At 46.3% G+C, this 18,691-nt stretch overlaps 1 protein-coding gene across 1 annotated transcript in view; it reads left to right on the top strand.

Moving 5' to 3' along the window:
- Window positions 1–18,691, top strand: part of FLNB (filamin B) — a 138,429-nt gene that overhangs the window by 99,301 nt on the left and 20,437 nt on the right. The window contains 12 exon segments of the mRNA XM_055344869.1: window positions 345–505; window positions 2,586–2,753; window positions 5,129–5,252; window positions 6,376–6,532; window positions 7,510–7,618; window positions 7,621–7,698; window positions 9,528–9,775; window positions 12,647–12,685; window positions 13,440–13,542; window positions 14,233–14,373; window positions 17,014–17,142; window positions 18,016–18,189. Coding sequence (XP_055200844.1) covers window positions 345–505; window positions 2,586–2,753; window positions 5,129–5,252; window positions 6,376–6,532; window positions 7,510–7,618; window positions 7,621–7,698; window positions 9,528–9,775; window positions 12,647–12,685; window positions 13,440–13,542; window positions 14,233–14,373; window positions 17,014–17,142; window positions 18,016–18,189 — 1,631 coding nt within the window.

Genomic DNA, 18,691 nt, shown 5'->3' with positions numbered 1-18,691 from the left:
AAACTCCTTAACTTGATAATGTAGAAACATATAGCCAATTTCATAGTTAAGTATTAGAAGTATTCCTCCTAAAATTCATCACATGTCACATACCTGATTGTACTGGTAGTCTTAGCCAATACAATTAGATAGGAAAAAAAAAAATGAAGGCTAAGCATCGGAGGAGGGGTCAAAGCTGCCTTTATATTACACCGTTGAGGAATTTTCTGTGCAGAAGTGTCACGGTAGTTGAGCCAGGTTGGCTAAATGGGATTGCGTATGGAGGGATTTTAAAATAATTTTGGCAATAAACAGACCAGCATGAACCACTAGAACTACTTTGCTTTCTTTTCCACACTTTCCAGAGGGGCAGGAATTGGTGGGCTTGGCATAACTGTTGAGGGACCGTCAGAGTCAAAGATCAACTGCAGAGACAACAAAGATGGAAGCTGTAGTGCTGAGTACATCCCCTTTGCTCCGGGGGATTACGATGTTAACATTACATATGGAGGAGCCCACATCCCTGGTAAGCTATCCCTCAGAAAGGTACCCAAAGAATAATTGATGTGGCATGAAAGCAGGTTTTGTTTTGCTTATCTTTGAATGGGAAAAAGAGTCTAATATTTGCAGTAGCTGCAAAGGGAGAATTTTCCTTATGGGTGTGTCTCCATGAATATCCCAACTCCCAATAGGACCAGTAACCTGGCGAAATGTGTTGGCTTGGCATTTTGACTGGAAGTGGTTGTTCACGTGTTGGAGGACCTCATGAGGTGTTGCTATGAAACATTCAACAACCTTCTGGCTTCTTATTTGCTTTCATGGGAATTCTTGTTGGTTAAACATTAGCCCAGTGTTTACTGGCCTGGTATAAACCCCCTAGTGGGGTTATTTTTGATGAGATATGCTGTCTTGCCCACTGTGGCGTATTGGATTCCTCTGGTGGGCCAGCTGTGGTTGGTTGGTGGTGGCTTTTGGGTCAACTAGATCACGTGGGATAAGCAGGAAGAAAAGCTGCCGTGATTGGTTTTAGCTGTCTGCCTGGGGAATGCTTGGTATCTACCACCTAAAGTTCTAAAGTTCTCTTATTACTTCTTGGCTGCTCTCATGCTAAGTTCAGACACCTTCCAGGGGAAGCTCTGACTTGGAGATTAGCCTCAGAGGTAGTCTATTGTCATCAGCTGCTGACACTGAAATTCTCAACTGTTTTTCTGTGAAATGAAGGTCCCTTTTATTCCCCTAAACACCCGCCTGGAAGGTCATGTTTGTCTTTGCCAGGGTCAGCCATTTATTTCAGTTAGCTGGAAAATTTGATGCCATTGAAACCCAGCTATTGTTAAAAAGGCAAGACCTCTACTCTTTTGTGATCTTTTAATCTACCACTCTATTTTACAATAGATAAATTTTGAGGCAGGCCAAGCAGGGACATCTGAGTTTGTGTGGCAGTTACAAGTTATTAATTTTGCCAGCCTTCTTGGAGAGCACAAAGACTCCTCACATAGCAAGAGGCACATGTCACCCCTTGGTGATGAACTTGGTAGCCTGAGGAGGCATGATGTCAGGGACACTGGGGCTCCTGTTTCTGCCTCACCTCTGGGGGGTTCTTACTTCGTCCATGTTGGTGGGGGAATCCCATGAGGATCTCTGACCCAGCCCTACTTTTCTGTTTAGTACTTCTCTTGCAAATCCTGATCACACAACATTTTCTCTTTCCTTGCTCTTTTTTTTTTTTTTTTAATGATCTTTATTTCAGAGAGAGAGAGCAAGAGAGCACACACACAAAGAGGGAGAAGCAGACTTCCCACTGCGCAGGGAGTCCAATGCAGGGCTCAGTCCCAGGACCCCAAGACCATGACCTGAGCCGAAGGCAGACACTTAACTGACTGAGCCAGCCAGGCACTCCTGTTTCCTTGGTCTTTAAAACCAATACCTTCAAAGAGTTGGAGGCCCCCAGTCCCTTTGGGGTCAGCCGTGCAGGAGGAGGACCATAGCTGACAGGGAGAAAGAGCAAGGCTTCACCCAATGGCCAGGGAACCAAGCAGGCCATTCGTGGCAGGAAGCTGTGGGCTGTGTTGTAAGGCAAGGATTCCAGGAAGCCCTCAGGAGCTATTTGGGGAGAGGATATAAGATGTGGGCCACAAGGCCCAGCCACCTCTGCAGCAGTCTGCACTTCTTCCTTCCACCACTCAGCGTCGTCCTTCTGCTTCATTGACAGCCTGTCTTCTACCTCACCTCCAGGGATCTGCATGTGCCTATCACTGTGCTCAAAACCCCCTCCATCTGTTTCCTGGGTGCTATCTGTTCTCTCTCATCTCAACTTACATATCACTGGAAAGCTTCCTCTGGCCTCCTGAAGACCAGATTTGTTGCCTCTTAAGTGCTCCACCAATGTTTATACATGCCTCCAACATCTGTTTAGTGTGATGTTCTACTTCTAGTTTTCCTCACCCTTCTCCCGCATTGTGGGTTCCCGGGGGGGTGGGCATTAACCACTCTGGGCCCAGCACATGGCTTGATGCATGCCTGTGGAGGATGCCCATGGGTGCACACAAGGCAGGCCTCCTGGCACTACGTGAGCTGTGCTCAAAGCCCTGGGACCTCTTTTCCAGGCAGTCCCTTCAGAGTTCCTGTGAAGGATGTGGTGGATCCTAGCAAGGTCAAGATCGCTGGCCCTGGGCTGGGCTCCGGTGTCCGAGCCCACATCTTACAGTCCTTCACGGTGGACAGCAGCAAGGCTGGCCTGGCCCCGCTGGAAGTGAGGGTCCTGGGCCCCCGAGGTGAGTATACATCCTGCCTTCCTGCCGGAAGCTCTGCCCCAGTGGGGGGCAACTGTGACCCAGCGCAGGCACTTTATTTTTGAGTTTGGTCATGAACTGCAAATTTCTTAAATTACTTTATTGCTCCATATCCTACCTAAACAGGAGAGGCTCCTGTTTTTATTTATTGATTTTTAAAACTTTTATTTCTTTATTTTGAGAGAGAGAAAGAGTAGGAGGAGCCGCAGAGGCAGAGGGAGAGAGACGAATCTCCATCAGTCTGCCTGCTGAGAACAGAACCTGATGCAGAGCTCGATCTCACAACCCTGAGATCATGACCTGAGCCGAAATCAAGAGTTGAATACTTAACCAGCAGAGCTACCTAGGCTCAGCCTCGAAGCTCCTGCTTTTAAAAGCAGGCAGACCTCTTATTTCTCTAGTGGTCTTTCCACTTAATAACATGTCTCTCAATGTCTTTGTAAATTTTCATTTTTCTTTTTTTTTTTTTTTTAATTTTTATTTATTTATGATAGTCACACACAGAGAGAGAGAGAGAGAGGCAGAGACACAGGCAGAGGGAGAAGCAGGCTCCATGCACCAGGAGCCCGACGTGGGATTTGATCCCGGGTCTCCAGGATCGCGCCCTGGGCCAAAGGCAGACGCTAAACCGCTGCGCCACCCAGGGATCCCTAAATTTTCATTTTTCTTAAGCAGTGAGATGAAGCCAGTAGGATTTGGGCTCTCACATGTACATTTCTGCATTTGTGCAGTGACTGGGTTTGGCCTAGAATTTGGGTGGGCAGTAGGTTCAGAAGTAATGGGTTTTGAGATGCCTTGTAGCACCTTGTTCCACATTGGTGCCCATGTGAAACACACCCCAAATTTCTAGAAACGACAGCTACGCAGCCCATGGGACGCATGCCTTTGTCATTGTCCCAACTTCCTGGAGGGAGAGGATCTCTTGGGAAATGGCCTTTGTTGACAGTTTGGCCTGCCTTGTTGGCAGACTGGAACTGGGGTTTGGTATGACCAGCAGGCCATTTTGGGACAGAGCCCTGAAGTGCATTGAAATTTACCTTATTTGGTAGGCCATCACATTTCCTCTTCCGGTATTTAAAATGTGCCATTCTCTCCCTAATTTCTTAAATTATCTGGATTTTTCCCTAGTGATGTGTTAGCTTTACAGAAGTGGCAAACGAGGGTTTCCTTCTTTGAAGAGGAACTTTCTACTTAATGGGGTTCAGCAGGAGGTTATGCCCTTTGAAGCTCAGGGCAGATGTGGTTTGAGGGAAATGAGGTCATGGGGCTGGAATCTGATTCTGCATAGTTACTGAGCTTTAAGACCTGTGTGTGTGTGTGTGTGTGTGTGTGTGTGTGTGTGTGTGTGTGTGTGAGTGAGAGAGAGAGAGAGAGAGAGAGAGTGTGAGTGTGTGTATGAGAGAGGGGGAGGCTTTACTTAGATATCTATCTCTATTATATTATTATGGAAGCCTCAGAAGTAACAGCCTTTTAATTTTAGCTGATGAGATGGATTCCCAGTCATGGCGCAGCCCCTTGAAAGCCATTTCAGAGTTCTTTAAAGGTGACCCGAAGGGTGACTTTACGGAGACAGGTTTGCATATTCCTATTGGCTGCTGCTCTAATATATGTGATCTGAATGCCTCTTGCTAGTCTCACCCCTAAAATTGCCTTATTCTTGCCTCATCTGCTTTGCTTAATGAGTGTGCCATGCTTTGCTTAACCTACCTTGCAATCGACCCATTCTTGATGCTCATGTTCAGAACTGGGATCTGGAATCTACCAACCCAATGCTTGCCTTGATTATGCTTTAACATAGTCTAACCATCCCCCGCAGGCATCACTTTGAAGATCCCCTCACCCCACGAGATTGGCATTCTCTCCTGCCCTGCACTTACACCCAGCCTGCTGGCACCATAATGGTCTGTGCTCAAAGGTGACCATAAGTTTGACTGGCCAGCCCATTAGTTAACTTTTGCTGTTCAGAGTTGTGGACTCTTTGGCTGTACCTCAGCTATAGAGGAAAATTGCCACATCCCAAGCATGCCTCACCAGCTTGAAAGGGGATAGCATGCCTACAACACGTGTCTTCGCACAAGCACAGGCAGTCTCCGTAATTATATTCAAGGGCTCAGTGAGTGTACTTTAGCCAACAGAAAGCTAAAGGTGTCTCTTGGGGTCATTTCTGCAACCATGAATTGGGGATCCTGTCTCCTGTGATTTCTTGGGCCTCTGATTATGGCCTGCTTGCCTTTATGTTACTCATAAGTGAAAACCAATAGCTCTTGGGGATGAATGTGATTCTGTTCAAGCTAAGCCGAAGGTAGAGTGAAGGAGAGTCTAAGTAGTTCCTCAAGACCTTTCATTTCTTTTCTCAGGCCTGGTGGAGCCAGTGAACATAGTGGACAACGGGGATGGCACACATACAGTGACCTACACCCCGTCCCAGGAAGGGCCTTACATGGTCTCAGTTAAATATGCTGATGAGGAGATCCCTCGTAGGTAAGCTCCTGACACTTATAGAAGGGGGTCCAAACCAACCTGAAGCCCACCCCTCTGTAAGATTGGCCAGCACTGTCCTGGTGACCACTCATCCATTCATTTATCCATCTGTCCATCTGCCTAACCTAACCATCCACCCATCTGTCTACCCATCCATCCACCCATCTGTCATCCACTCACCCACCCACCCATCTGTCTACCCATCCATCCATCTGATCAGCAGGTATCAGCGAGAACCTGCATTCTATGCACAGGTGTTACAACACACTAGCCTTGATATCTGTGGCAGATCCTCTCTTGGTATCCTGTACCCTCCTATTTTGTTCCTTTTGGCCATCTTTAATTTAAAGATGAGCTGAAATTAAGGAGTTGAGAATCTTTGAAGAAACAAGGAATGTGTTAATTCATCAAAGCTCTTCTTTCCAGTGACCTTGCAGGTAGTTCTCTGATTAGAGCAAAGATTTTTTACTTTTTCACTTCTTTACTTGAGGATTTGGTTGACAGTAGTATTCCCAGAGGGTATTGGATAGAAACCTTGTTCCTCATTCAAACGAATATGAAATGTTGCATATGCTCTTCCTCTCTCGGAACAGTCTCCAAAGGATTCTTTTCATACCCCTTAGGATGAAAAAATTTTACCCATACCCCTAATATACACATTTTTATATAGAGATACACATATAGCTCTAAGTATGTAGCAGTATGTAATTTATAAATTACATTTATGTATTACTTTGCTAATAGGTAGTTTGCCATCTGAAGTATATTAAAAATAGAAGAAGATGAGATGAAATGATAATTTTATCATTCCAGCATTGTTTCCTAATTCTACTATTCCCTTCCCATTTTGGTGAACATTTTCTTAGCATAACAAAAATGAGCTAACCGTGTCTCCCAAACTGAATTGGGGATTAGTGTGTATCCCGTGGAATGCACTCACAGAAAGCATATGATGGTCACATGGTTTTAAATTTTTGCTGGATTTAAAGTCCATAAGGCACTCGCTGTCTTACCTGCTATAGAAATCCCCCTCTCTCAAGCCCAGTCTCTTTGTGTACGAAAGATCAAATGTAGCTGAGATGACGGTGTCCACACTGACTGGGATATGTATGTGTCTTTCAAGTCCCTTTAAGGTCAAGGTTCTTCCCACATATGATGCCAGCAAAGTGACTGCCAGTGGCCCTGGCCTCAGTTCCTATGGTGTGCCTGCCAGCCTGCCTGTGGAATTTGCGATTGATGCCCGAGATGCTGGGGAAGGCCTGCTTGCTGTTCAGATCACGGTAACTTTGAGTCATTTTCTACAGTCAAACTTGATTAATAAAGACCTTAATTCTGGGCCAAGGATAAAAACAAGATTTTTAATAACCAATTTCTGGCCTGATACAAATGTTGGATTTTGTTCGCATCAGAGAGTCAGTAATTGTGCAAGAACAAATATGCTTGCCTGAGTGAGATGTCTGAAGGTGTGGCTCCAAGGACCATGTTTGAATGAATCTCATGTATTTTGATCTCTAGTATTTGATCTAGTATTCCTCTGCTTTGGTTATAAAATGCTTGAAATGACTCATCAGATTAATTAGGACTAAGGCACTATGTATATAAGAGTTCCTTCACACAGGGGACAATCCTCTCTTGTTAAAGAAGCTCGGAGGCAAGTCACTTGGATGCCATGTGGCTTCTGTCCTGAGGTCTCTTCATGGACCATGAGCTGGTACACATGGCAGGCTGCCAGGAGGAGGAAAGGCAGAAGGGGAAAGGGGGATTTTCAACTCAATCAGCAATCTTGAGCAACTCTGTATGACTTCTGCTTCCCTCTCATTTACTGGAACTTTGTCACAAGTCATATGGCCATAACCTAGTGGCAGAGTTTGCTAGGAAGTGGAAGCAGTGCACCCAGCCAAGAATTGGCAGCCTTTTACTATAGAAAAGAGGGAGAGTGGATGTGGTGGTGCAAGAGCAGGAATCTCTGCCCCCATGTCTCTCTACCTTTCAGTTGATCCGGAGCTGAATCGCTACTTGTTCATGTGACGGTAAAATTCCTAAAAATTGACCATGTCCATATGGTGTTAAAAAGATCTGTGAGCCTCTCCTCTCCCTACACAACCCCCCCCCAAAAGAAAAGATTGTATTAAACCATTAATTCTATCTCCTCCTGAATAAGACATAAATTAATAAGCAAAATGTGCCTCAGTTTCCCATGAGTGGTTTTTACGTCTTGATGACAACATCCTAAGTAGCATTTCTCTGTGATCCACAGGACCAAGAGGGAAAACCCAAAAGAGCCATTGTCCACGACAATAAAGATGGCACGTATGCCGTCACCTACATCCCTGACAAGACCGGACGCTATATGATTGGGGTCACCTATGGGGGGACGACATCCCACTGTCTCCCTATCGCATCCGGGCCACACAGACTGGAGATGCTAGCAAGTGCCTGGCCACAGGTGAGTGTGGGTTTTGGAGTCAGAAAGCCAGGGGCTAGCCCTTCTCCGCCACTTAATGCCTGTGTGATTAGGACAAGCTGCTCAACCACTCTGAGCTTCAGTCAGACTTAGATGGAAGATCTTTCTGAGAACTTTTGAATTCAAGAAACTCTTCTCAGGATCAGAGACTGTTTCACAGGGTCATTGCAAAGATTAGATGAGGTCAGGCATAAGAAATGCTTAGCACAGTGCCAGGCACATGGAAGCTATTATTATGTTACTTTTTGAAGTGGGTGGGTTTGTTGAGATCTCAGCTGTGGCAGCAGCTCCCATGAGAAGCTGCAAATGTGTGCCTTTCCTTTCATGAGTAAATGGTTTAATTATTCAAGATTTATTCAGGAGTAATTCAGGTCAGCATTAGAGAAACGCATTCAAGGATCTAGGTTTTTCCTTAGCACTCGAGACTATGCCCATGCTCTCAGAATATCTCCAGAAATATTGGAACATCACACTCCCTTTAGCTTCTGAGACACGACTGTCTAAGACAACCACGGACCCTTTTGTTCCTGAGAATAGCTCTTGCTACTCTCATACTATTCCAGCAGATTCCAAAACATGAATCCCCATCTCTGAAATGAAACAGATTTGCATCTCTTTAAATTAAACATAGGTTTACCCTGGATGTGTTCTCTCTCATATCTTATCTTGCTCTAAATGGAGAAAAGCTTTTGGCTTTTAGAGTAAGCTATAAACTGCTCAAGATGGTGATTTGGGGCTGAAAAATTGAGAAATTTTGAACCACTGGCCAAACCAATCCACCCTAACCCTAGGTCTATGCTGTCTGCCAGGAATGATTAGATTGCCTTTACTAGCCTATAGGAATGATAATATTGGGCAGGGACTTACTCCTTGCACTCTGGACCCTATTCCCTCCCTTGCTGGGGCAGATCCTGAGCAGAATCATCTCTCAGCCGGGGGGCTACTGGAGGCTACGTATCTCGGTCTGTCATTCAAGGCCTTCTACAGACTGGCCCCAGATTCCCTGCTACTTATCATTCCCAGTAGTGGAATGTGAACAACATGCTCTTAGCATTCCCTGTTGCTTCTACACACTTTCTGCCTTTTTTTTTTTTTTTCTTTTTGCAGTAGGCTTTTAGTTCACTTGTCTGCATTCCCTGCTGTGTGGTTCCCACGTGAAAGGGTGCCACCAGTCAGAGAGAGACTGGTCATGGTTTAGGGACAGGGGTGATAGGTCTCCCCTAGCCAAGAGTACCTGTCCTTCAGAACTCAGTCGCTACCCGTTTTCTCAGAAAGTCCTCTGTCGGTGTGGCAACCGTGGGATACAGACTCCTGGAGCTTTATTTATAGAGATGTGCTACAGGACACTCCTGAAGCACGACATCATTTTTTCTGTAACTTAGCTCCCCCTCTGTGTGAACACAGCACATCAAGCTGTGTGGTTCTTGGTGCCAGGCCTGCAAAGTCTGTGAGATGAGGAACATCTTGAGAGCAGAGACTGTGTTTGGTTCCCTTTTGTGTGTACCTGGCCCTTAAGAAAATGCCCCGTAGATGTCTGCTTCGGGAAGCTGACTGTCTTCCCCAGACCCCTGAATGCCGGAAGCTGGGTCCAACATGTGGTTGACACTCAGAGCTTGTTTAGTGAGTAACGAATGGAACAGTCCCGTGAGCAGCGCCTTCCCCGGGTGATCTGTGGGACAGCCCCGTGTGGCCGCCGTCGAGGGTCGAGCATTGACGACACAGACCACACGAAGGTGTGGTTTGTTCTCGGGCCTCCAGGGCAGCTGTCCTTTGCTGGAGCTTCCATTCTCTTCTCCTGAACTTTTCTCCAGGCCCTGGAATCGCTTCCACTGTGAAAACCGGAGAGGAAGTGGGCTTTGTGGTTGATGCCAAGACCGCCGGGAAGGGGAAGGTGACCTGCACGGTTCTGACCCCCGACGGCACCGAGGCCGAGGCCGATGTCATCGAGAATGAGGATGGCACGTACGACATCTTCTACACGGCCGCCAAGCCGGGCACCTATGTCATCTACGTGCGCTTTGGCGGAGTTGACATTCCCAATAGCCCCTTCACTGTCATGGTAAGGATGATTCCTTCCCTAGAGCACTCTGGTACAGCAGACAGCAATGGTAACAGCTGCCATCTGTTAAATCCTGGCTACAACATCCCCTTCCGCTTTTTTTTCTCGTTTTCTTTTAAAAAATTTTTCTTAAGCAGTCATGACCTCGTACAGTCCCAGAGTAAATCTCTTGAAAACCGGAGACCCTTGACTATAAGAATTTTTAAGGAATCTTATTAGCCACCGAAGTATCCATCATGTGAAGGATCTTAGGCAAGATCCTGGCATAAGCCCAGTTCAGAAAGATACACTATGACCAAAAAAATGTGTATAAGTAAGACACCACAATTTTTCATCCTGCTAGTTCTTCCTCCTTCCTCCTTCCTCATCTCCACAGCCTGGAGGAGAGAGGTTCCTGATGCCATTATGTCTGGAGACTTAACTCCTACCCCAGGACACAGAGTGCTTCCAGTTCTGTTTTAGAAAAGATTCAGATGTTGTAGAGATGCAGGAACCAGCATGTCTCTTGAATAGGAACACCTGGAATGAAGGGTTCCAGAGAGGGTGGGACTCCTTCATATTCAACGAGTGACTTTTGGACTCTCCACTGATTATGAAGGTTCTTTAATCAAGAAAAGATTAGAAACCTCATTTGACCCGTAAAACCATTGTCGGCCCTTTTGCAGGTGAGGTATAGGAACAAGGCTCAGAGTCAAGTTCACTGAGCCCAGTGTGCCTGCTCTGGATGGCCACCGACTGCCCCTCACGTGGTGTCCTCTGATGTCAGGGCAGCTAGCCCCGCCTGACCACAAAGTCCTCAGGCCTCAGTGACCTGGCCCCTCACACAGCCCACGAAGCCCCTTCTAATGATTTCACTTTATGCAGCAGCAGAGAAGGGACTCGTTCCAAACAGAAGCCCGTGCCTTCCAAACATCTATAATCTGTTGTAGCTTTTTTTCCCCTTTCTGTAGATGTTTGTTTATCTGTAAACATTCTGCCAGAGATCTGGAGCCTTTTTTTTTTTTTTTTTTTTTTGGTCTCAAGGATGTAAGCACTTGTCAACTTTGACACTGTTTGTGTGGGAGTGTTTTTCTCCTTCAGGGCAGAGAGAAATGCAGCTAGAGAGTTTATATTGTTCTATTTACAGAGACGGGTCCCAGTTGTAGTTTCAAGAATTCGTTTTAGTCTGTAGTGGGTTTTATCTGGTTGATTAGAATAGCAGCATGGAAGAGCAGCCCCTGGGTAGAGGCCATAGCCTTGCTGGTGCCATGAGCCTAGGGATGGGTTGGGAGGGTCCGAGTGAAAAAGTCAGTGTGAAAAAAATCTTGAGCCATTTTAGCTGCTGCAACAGGGGCTTAAAGTGGGGGCCACCAAATTCATTGGGAATGAACGTCCCCTCAGCTCTGGATTACAAGGATATTTTGTGCAGACACACTGCCCCCTAGTCACTACTGAAGGCAGGAAAGGGGCCCGGGGTGGGAGTGGGTCACCCACAGTACGGGTTTGGGTCTGTATTCTCCTAGAAAGCTCCAGACTTTCTCCAGCCTTACCTAGATGGACTTTCTTTGCATGTGGATTCCCTGCCTCCCTCTACAGACTTGTGGCCAGAAGGACTGGTGCACCCAGTACTGTGTTCAGAGCTCATGTCTCAAGGAGCCCCAGCAGGGCTGGTTCAGTTAAATACATCATGAAGTCACAGGTCTAGCAGCTTTTCTGCTCATCAGCTTTGAGAAGTCCTAGGTCCAAGTTCATAGTGTGGTCGGTGAAAGATCTTGCTCCTGACCACTTTGTCCCCACATAGCGCCACTGTGGGAGAGCCCCAGGAGGCAGGGATAGGGCTGTTCCCCATGTGGAAGCTTACAAAGCTGCCTAAGTGAAGTCCCCTTTCTGCAGATGCTAAAATGCACAGAAAGGAGTAAAGCAGGGATGTAAGCCTTCCTCCAGGGGGTGGCCTTCCAATTCTTGTTGATGATGGTAGGAGAGAGGGACCCTCTCTTATCAGGTTGATCGGAGCAGGAGCATAACGGTCTATGGTTTAAAAAAAATGAATTTATAGACTTCTATTTTATTTTTTTAAAGACTTCTGTTTATTATTTTTTTAAGATTTTATTTATTTATTCATGACAGAGAGAATGACCCAGGCAGTGGGAGAAGCAGGCTCCATGCAGGGAGACTGACGTGGGACTTGATCCCGGGTCTCCAGGATCACACCCCAGGCTGAATGCAGTGCTAAACTGCTGGGCCACTGGGGCTGCCCGAAGTTATAGACCTTTTTTTTTTTTTTTAATTTATAGACTTTTAAAACATTAATACCACAGACCTTTATCAAACAAGAGGAGACCACTTTCCTAGTTCCATGCTGCAGAAGTGACTAGTCCCTATTTGCACAACACACCCATCAGCTTGGTGCAAGGGATCGTGTCATCCACATACACTTGTTTTCATCTCATAGACATAGGCACCCTTCCACATTTCATTCATCAGGCTTGGTTGTTTCTTCTAGTGTACAGGTTTGCATAATTTACTAAACTGAGTCTCTGGCAGATGGACATTTTAGGTTACGTCAAGTTCTCTTGACCACAGACAGCTCTAGTAAAATCCCTGGCACATATCAACTACCTATGGACTTTCGGGTTACCATTGTTATAGACTTGCTTCCTAGAAGTGGCATCTCGGGTTCAAAGGACTTGGGTGTTTGACATTTGGAGAAAGGGTGCCAACTTGTTCTCCATGAGGGGAGGAAGAATGCAGGATCCTGCCAGAGCAAGTGGCTCCCTGCTGTACCAGATGGAGCAGAGACAGGGAGGAGGCAGCCCTCAGCTCTTAGAACCTACTAAGTAGCAGTGTCCCTTCAATGTGATTCCCAACTAATCTCCATTTGCCACCGACCAGGCCACGGATGGGGAAGTCGAGGCTGTGGAGGAGGCTCCGGTAAATGCATGTTCCCCTGGATTCAGGCCCTGGGTACACTTTTTTTTTTCCCCCTATTTGCGTTTCTGTGTTTACTCAGCCTTCATTTCAGAAAAGCTACAGCCTGCTTCTGGGGATTGCTTAAACCCTCTGGGTGTCCTGGTCATTGGTTTGTCCCCCACTGATTGGTCCATCACAATGATCCCCGCTTCCTCTGTAATGAGACCCACCTGTGTCATCGTATGCGCTCCACGAATCTCCAGCCGTCATATCTGTGATCACTCTCGGTGTAGTTTGTCACCGTGGTTCAGAGGAATCTGGACTGTCTTCAGCCCTCCTGCTGACTCTTAAGGCCGCCCCTTGCACATTTGGTTTCTGTTCAGGGGGAAAACCACCTGCTGCTACTTTCTGCCACTTAAAACGCACCTTCTTTTCCAGGCCACAAGCAACTAAACCTTTCCAGGTGGAGCCTCTTGGGACTCACAGACATTGCTGTCTCTCACCTTTCCACTTTCCCGTGAGCACTGCTGGGAATTTTACAAGCAAACTGCCTAGTGACTTTTTAGCAATTGGTCAGCATGACTTCTCCAATCCTTCAGGCTCTGCTCTGGCCCTGGGGCCAGTTAGACAAAGCCCATCCTCCATGGATCGACAGCCACATTCCCAAATCCTGGCTGCACTGACTTGCAAAATTCCCAGTTGCTCTGCCCTCTGTTGCTTCACTGGCCCACACTGTTGTCCACTTTTCCCAGTGACAACTGCTTCCTGTTTTCAGGTAACCGAAGAGGCTTATGTCCCAGTGAGTGACATGAACGGCCTGGGGTTCAAGCCTTTCGACTTGGTCATTCCGTTTGCAGTCAGGAAAGGAGAAATCACTGGTAAGCACTGTCATGAAAGCCACCTTGTTCTCCCTGGATTGCACCAGCTTTCCAGAACAGTGCCTGGGAGGTGGTTCCACTTGTCCCTAATACCTGGGGTCCTGAACCCAGCATCCCTTGTTCTTGCTGTAGGAGATTGGTCCAAGAGCCCCTGAGATTGCAGAATGTTCTCTCTACATTATGTGTGTCTCCGAAGGGGGTGATTGATTTATAACTTGTTTACATCCTGGAGAAGGCCGGGGCTTCTCTCCAGGTTAAGAACGGCTGTATTAGATCCCTCTTGACTGTCAGGTTCCTGTCCTGCCTTTCTTCCTGCCTTGTCTTATTCTTGCACCTTTCCAGATGTGACATTGACACTAACGTCTATATTGTGCAAGACTTTCTTTCTCTCCAAGCCTCCTTTTAATGTCTGTTTCTCTTTGAGTTGACATTCTGCTAATGCTACTGGCCTTGTGGTCTTTTCTAGTCCGTACAAAAGTAGATAACTTTTGACTTGAGTTGCCTGCTGCATTTTGTGGAGGAAAAGGAAACAGAACAAAGGCAAACATGTCTCTTTTCCTGTTGTGGATCGTGGATGCTTTAGCAGCCATGAGTGCTCTTGCATCTGAAGGCCACCTGCACCTTGGCACTCAGCTTCTCCAGGGCAAGTCGCTGGGGGGCTCACTGTCCTGTCTCCTTGTGCTCTAACAGGAGAGGTCCATATGCCTTCTGGGAAGACGGCTACACCTGAGATTGTGGACAACAAGGACGGCACGGTCACCGTCAGATACGCCCCCACTGAGGTCGGGCTGCATGAGATGCACATCAGATACATGGGCGGCCACATCCCTGGTGAGTCAGGCTTGGCACCTGGGGCAGTGTGACCTGCAAGACAACAGGGTATGGGGCCTGAACATCTGGGAGGTTTGCAGAGACGTTCAGCTAGCTGATGTGTAGGAAGCAGTTCTTGGTGGCAGGATTGGGAATGCTGTGTGTCCCTCTGAAACCAAAAAGCCTGTGACCCCAGCAGAACCAGCTACTTTCCAGAAGGGACGGTACAGCTGAGCATCCTGGGTCACAGTTCAGCCCTTAGGTCCATGATTATTTATCTTTGTCACTATGCCTAGTGTGGCCAAAGGGTGAACTGGGAGAAAATGTGAGGCACATCGAGGGACTTTCCAGCCTGGTCTGCAGAGCCCTGTGTGGCGTGGGGTTTTGGGGTGGGAGGAGGAGAGGACAAGCTGCCTTATGTTCATACTGCCCTTGACAAGGAAATCCAGCTCAGATTTCATGTCCATCAACCAGCACAGTGTTATTCTTGTTCTTAAAAAAAAAAAATTGTTCAAATAGTTCTCTGTTTTTTAATTTAATATTTTGAGTGAACAACATACCCACATAGTGTAAAAAATGATATGGGGAAAGGTTTCCTTCCTGTCTATATCACCCACCTGACCTCTCCTTGAACTTGACTGCTGTTAATTTTTTATGTTGGATTTCAGAATATTTTTAAGACCCTACAAACAAAGGGGAAATACAGAGTCTTAAGCCCTTTCCCATTTGTACATTAATAGTAGCATACTCTACACATCATTCTGAGGTCGTCCTTTGCAGTATAATGGTGTATCCAGGTGGGCTTTGCGTGTCCAAATGATAGAGCGTGTTTGTGGTGTCCCGCTGTTTGGATGAACTGTGATATATTCCCCCATTTCCCCGATTGGAGGACATTTAGGCTCTCCCCTACCTTTTGCTGCAGTGAACAGCCTTTATATCCATCATCCTCACACTCATGAAGGTATAGCTGTGAGATTTAGTTCCCCGGGCAGGAATTGTAGGCCACAGGTAGAGACATCTGTCATTCCAATAGGTCTTGCCAAATTGCCTTTCAGTGGGGTACCCCCGTTCATACACCCACCATCAGGAAAGACAAGCACCCGCTTTTCCACCAGTTTTGGATCTTTGCAAGACTGACATTTCAAAAAAAAAACAAAAACAAAAACCCAAAACTGTATCTTACTGTGGCTTTGTTTGTATTTCTCTTATGAATGAGATTGTGCAACTTTCTATATGTTTAAGTACTATTTGATTTCTGTGAACCGAGCACTTGTTTCCTTGGCCAGGTTTTTCTATTGGGTTATTACCCTTTGTTCATATCAGTTTCTGAGAGCAAATTAACTATTGGAGAGATTAGCCCTTTGTGATAAAAGTTGCAAATATTTCTCCCAGTTCAGTATTTGCTATAGTTTATGCACTTCTGCGTGCATAATATTTGTTTAAAGTGAAAATACGTTATCAGCTTTTATCTAAATATTGTAAAGATGCAGATACAGAGAAAGTAAAAAATGTCTTTCTCCTCTTTCCCTTTAACTTCCACTACTTGGTGTGTGTCTTTCCAGATGTTTCTCTCTGTGCCTGAAAAACATGCATATAATTTTGTTCTGTTTTTTTCTTCAAAGAAACAAGATAATGCAATTAATGTTATATAGCAGCTTGTCTTTTTCTGTGGCACATTATGAATAATCTCTGAAGTTAATACACACAGATCTCCCTCATTGCTTTTTTTTTTTTTTTGAGAGAGAGAGAGAGAGAGAGCACAAGCAAGGGAGGAGGGGCAGAGGGAGAGGGAGAGAGAATCTCAAGCAGGCTCCATGCTCAGTGTGGAGCTGGACGCAGGGTTTGATCTCACCACCCTGGGATCATGACCTGAGCTGAAATCAAAAGTCGGACACTTAACTGAGCCACCCAGGTGCCCCCTCCATCATTGTTTTTTTTTTTTTTTAAGATTTTACCTATTTATTCATGAGAGACACACAGAGAGAGGCAGAGAGAGGAGCAGGCCCCATGCAGGGAGCCCAATGTGGGACTTGGTCTCGGATCCTGGGATCAGCCCTGAGCCAAAGGCAGACGCTCAACCGCTGAGCCACTCAGGCATCCCTCCATCATTGTTTTTAATGACCTGCGAGTAGACCATTGTTTACTTAACTGGCTCCCTATTGTTGGACACTGGAGTCTTTTTCTAATTTGGATCTGCATGCTATGGAAATAGAAGACCTTGCACAGGGCTGAGAGCAGGGTGGGGAGAAAGGACCACTGTGGGATAGATTACGAGGGGCCTCATAGAGCCTTACATTTTGAAAGGCACAGCAAAATGGCCCTCACAAAAGACCTTTCCAGTTGTGTTCCCTCCAGTAGTGGGTCATGTCTCCACATGGTCAGATGTTTCCTCCTTATTGGTCAAGTGGAGCAGCACTGTCCTACCTGAGCCCCCTTCTATTCTGGAGCAACCCTTGGGATTGTTTTCCTTGTGCAGTATGAGTAGACCCCTTGGATATCGCAGCATGGTGAGCTCTACAGGAGTCTCCTTCTGATTTCTGCCCGTGCATAGGAGACACCACCCCTACCTGCTATTAGGTGACTATTAAGACACTGGTTGTTCAAGGGATACATTCCCCTGTCAGTGAGTCCCCCTCAATTTTGTGTTCTTTGCCAACACAGAAAGCCCACTCCAGTTCTACGTGAACTACCCGAACAGTGGGAGCGTTTCTGCATATGGTCCAGGCCTGGTATATGGAGTGGCCAACAAAACTGCCACCTTCACCATCGTCACTGAGGATGCAGGAGAAGGTACCGTGTGTTTTATGTGATTTTATGCTTCTGGCCTTATGTTTGGAGAGTTAAGTAGATACAGTTCCAGAGCAGCTTTTAAAAATAAGACAGCTGAATGATAGCATTTGTCTTGTCTTTTCTCATAAATCTCTTAGGTAGAGCTGCTCTGTCTTTACCCAAAACAGAATTTTTGAAGTCCTTTGTATTCTGATCAAAATTAGATCAATGCTATGAAATATTTTATGAGACTTGCTTGAAATTCAAACATGTTTTTAGTAGATGATGCTTTTTCTTTTCTTTTTTGCATATGTATGTATATCTAGAGGACTACATAAGCTACTGCCCATTCCAGATAAAGCTCTATACCTATGCCCATAGTTGTCATGGAGACTTCTATATTTGTGATTCTTTTTTTTTTAAGATTTTATTTTTAAGTAATCACACCTAATGCAGGGCTCAAACTCACAACCCCAAGATCGATAGTTGCATGCTCCACTGACTAAACCAGCCAGGCACCCCTAAATTTGTGGTTCTTATGGGACTTTCATGATGGCAGTCAGTGCCCCACCAGCAGGGACAGTCTTTATGTGACCCTCCCATATGTGTGATTGATGTGCAGGATGCCATCCCTTTCATGTCCCATGTGTCCCGAAGAATAGAGAAAAGTTCAGGGTCATTCCTAGTGAAGAATTCAGATGGTGGAATGTCTTTCCACTGGGCAGGTTTACCATGTAAATTGCTTTGTTCTGACATGCCCCTTGCCCGAGCTTATGTGGCATGTAATAGTCTATTGTTCCTGGCATTGGGACCGCCCTAGATGAGATGTTATCCCTGTTGAAACAAGAAAACACTCTCTCACTAAAGGCTCTCCCTTTTCCCTCCCGTCCCCAGGTGGCCTAGACTTGGCTATTGAGGGACCCTCAAAGGCCGAAATCAGCTGCATCGACAACAAAGATGGAACATGCACAGTGACCTATCTCCCCACCCTGCCAGGCGACTACAGCATTCTGGTCAAGTACAATGACAAGCACATCCCCGGCAGCCCCTTCACAGCCAAGATCACAGGTAGGGTTACCTGGCCTGTGGGGGGTGCTTCCTAGGGGAAGGTATGGCTCCCCCAACAGCCTCTCTCCCCATCAGACCAGTGGCAGCAGGCTCTGCATCTAAGTGTAGGCTTCATGCAGACTCCTTGGGGGAGTCTGTGGGGTGCAAAGTCAACTTTGGGCTGGCCTAATTCTTCCCTTAGCTGGTAATCCAAGGAAAAGGAAGCAGCAACCATTCAGAGGGTACTTTTTTGTGTGCCAATCTGACTCCAGCAGCCAATAGTAGGCCCTCAGGTAGCGACATTCAGATACCTTTTACAGGAGTACATGAACTCAAAGATGCCCTTCAGCATCACTACTAGATAGATTTCCTTGCTATTTACGGTTGGAAAACCTGACGGTGGGAGAGGTAGTGGCTTGGCCAAGTTCATGGGTAGGTATTCTGGGACTCCTATCCAGGTTATCTGATTCAAAGCCCACACTCCTAATGTCTCTGGTGCTTGCTGTGTTCATATGACACTGTC

Source organism: Nyctereutes procyonoides, unplaced genomic scaffold (assembly GCF_905146905.1).
Source record: "Nyctereutes procyonoides isolate TBG_1078 unplaced genomic scaffold, NYPRO_anot_genome, whole genome shotgun sequence".
Taxonomy (NCBI): Eukaryota; Metazoa; Chordata; class Mammalia; order Carnivora; family Canidae; genus Nyctereutes; species Nyctereutes procyonoides.
Note: the sequence above shows the minus strand (reverse complement) of the source record. Positions and strands in the feature narration are given on the sequence as shown.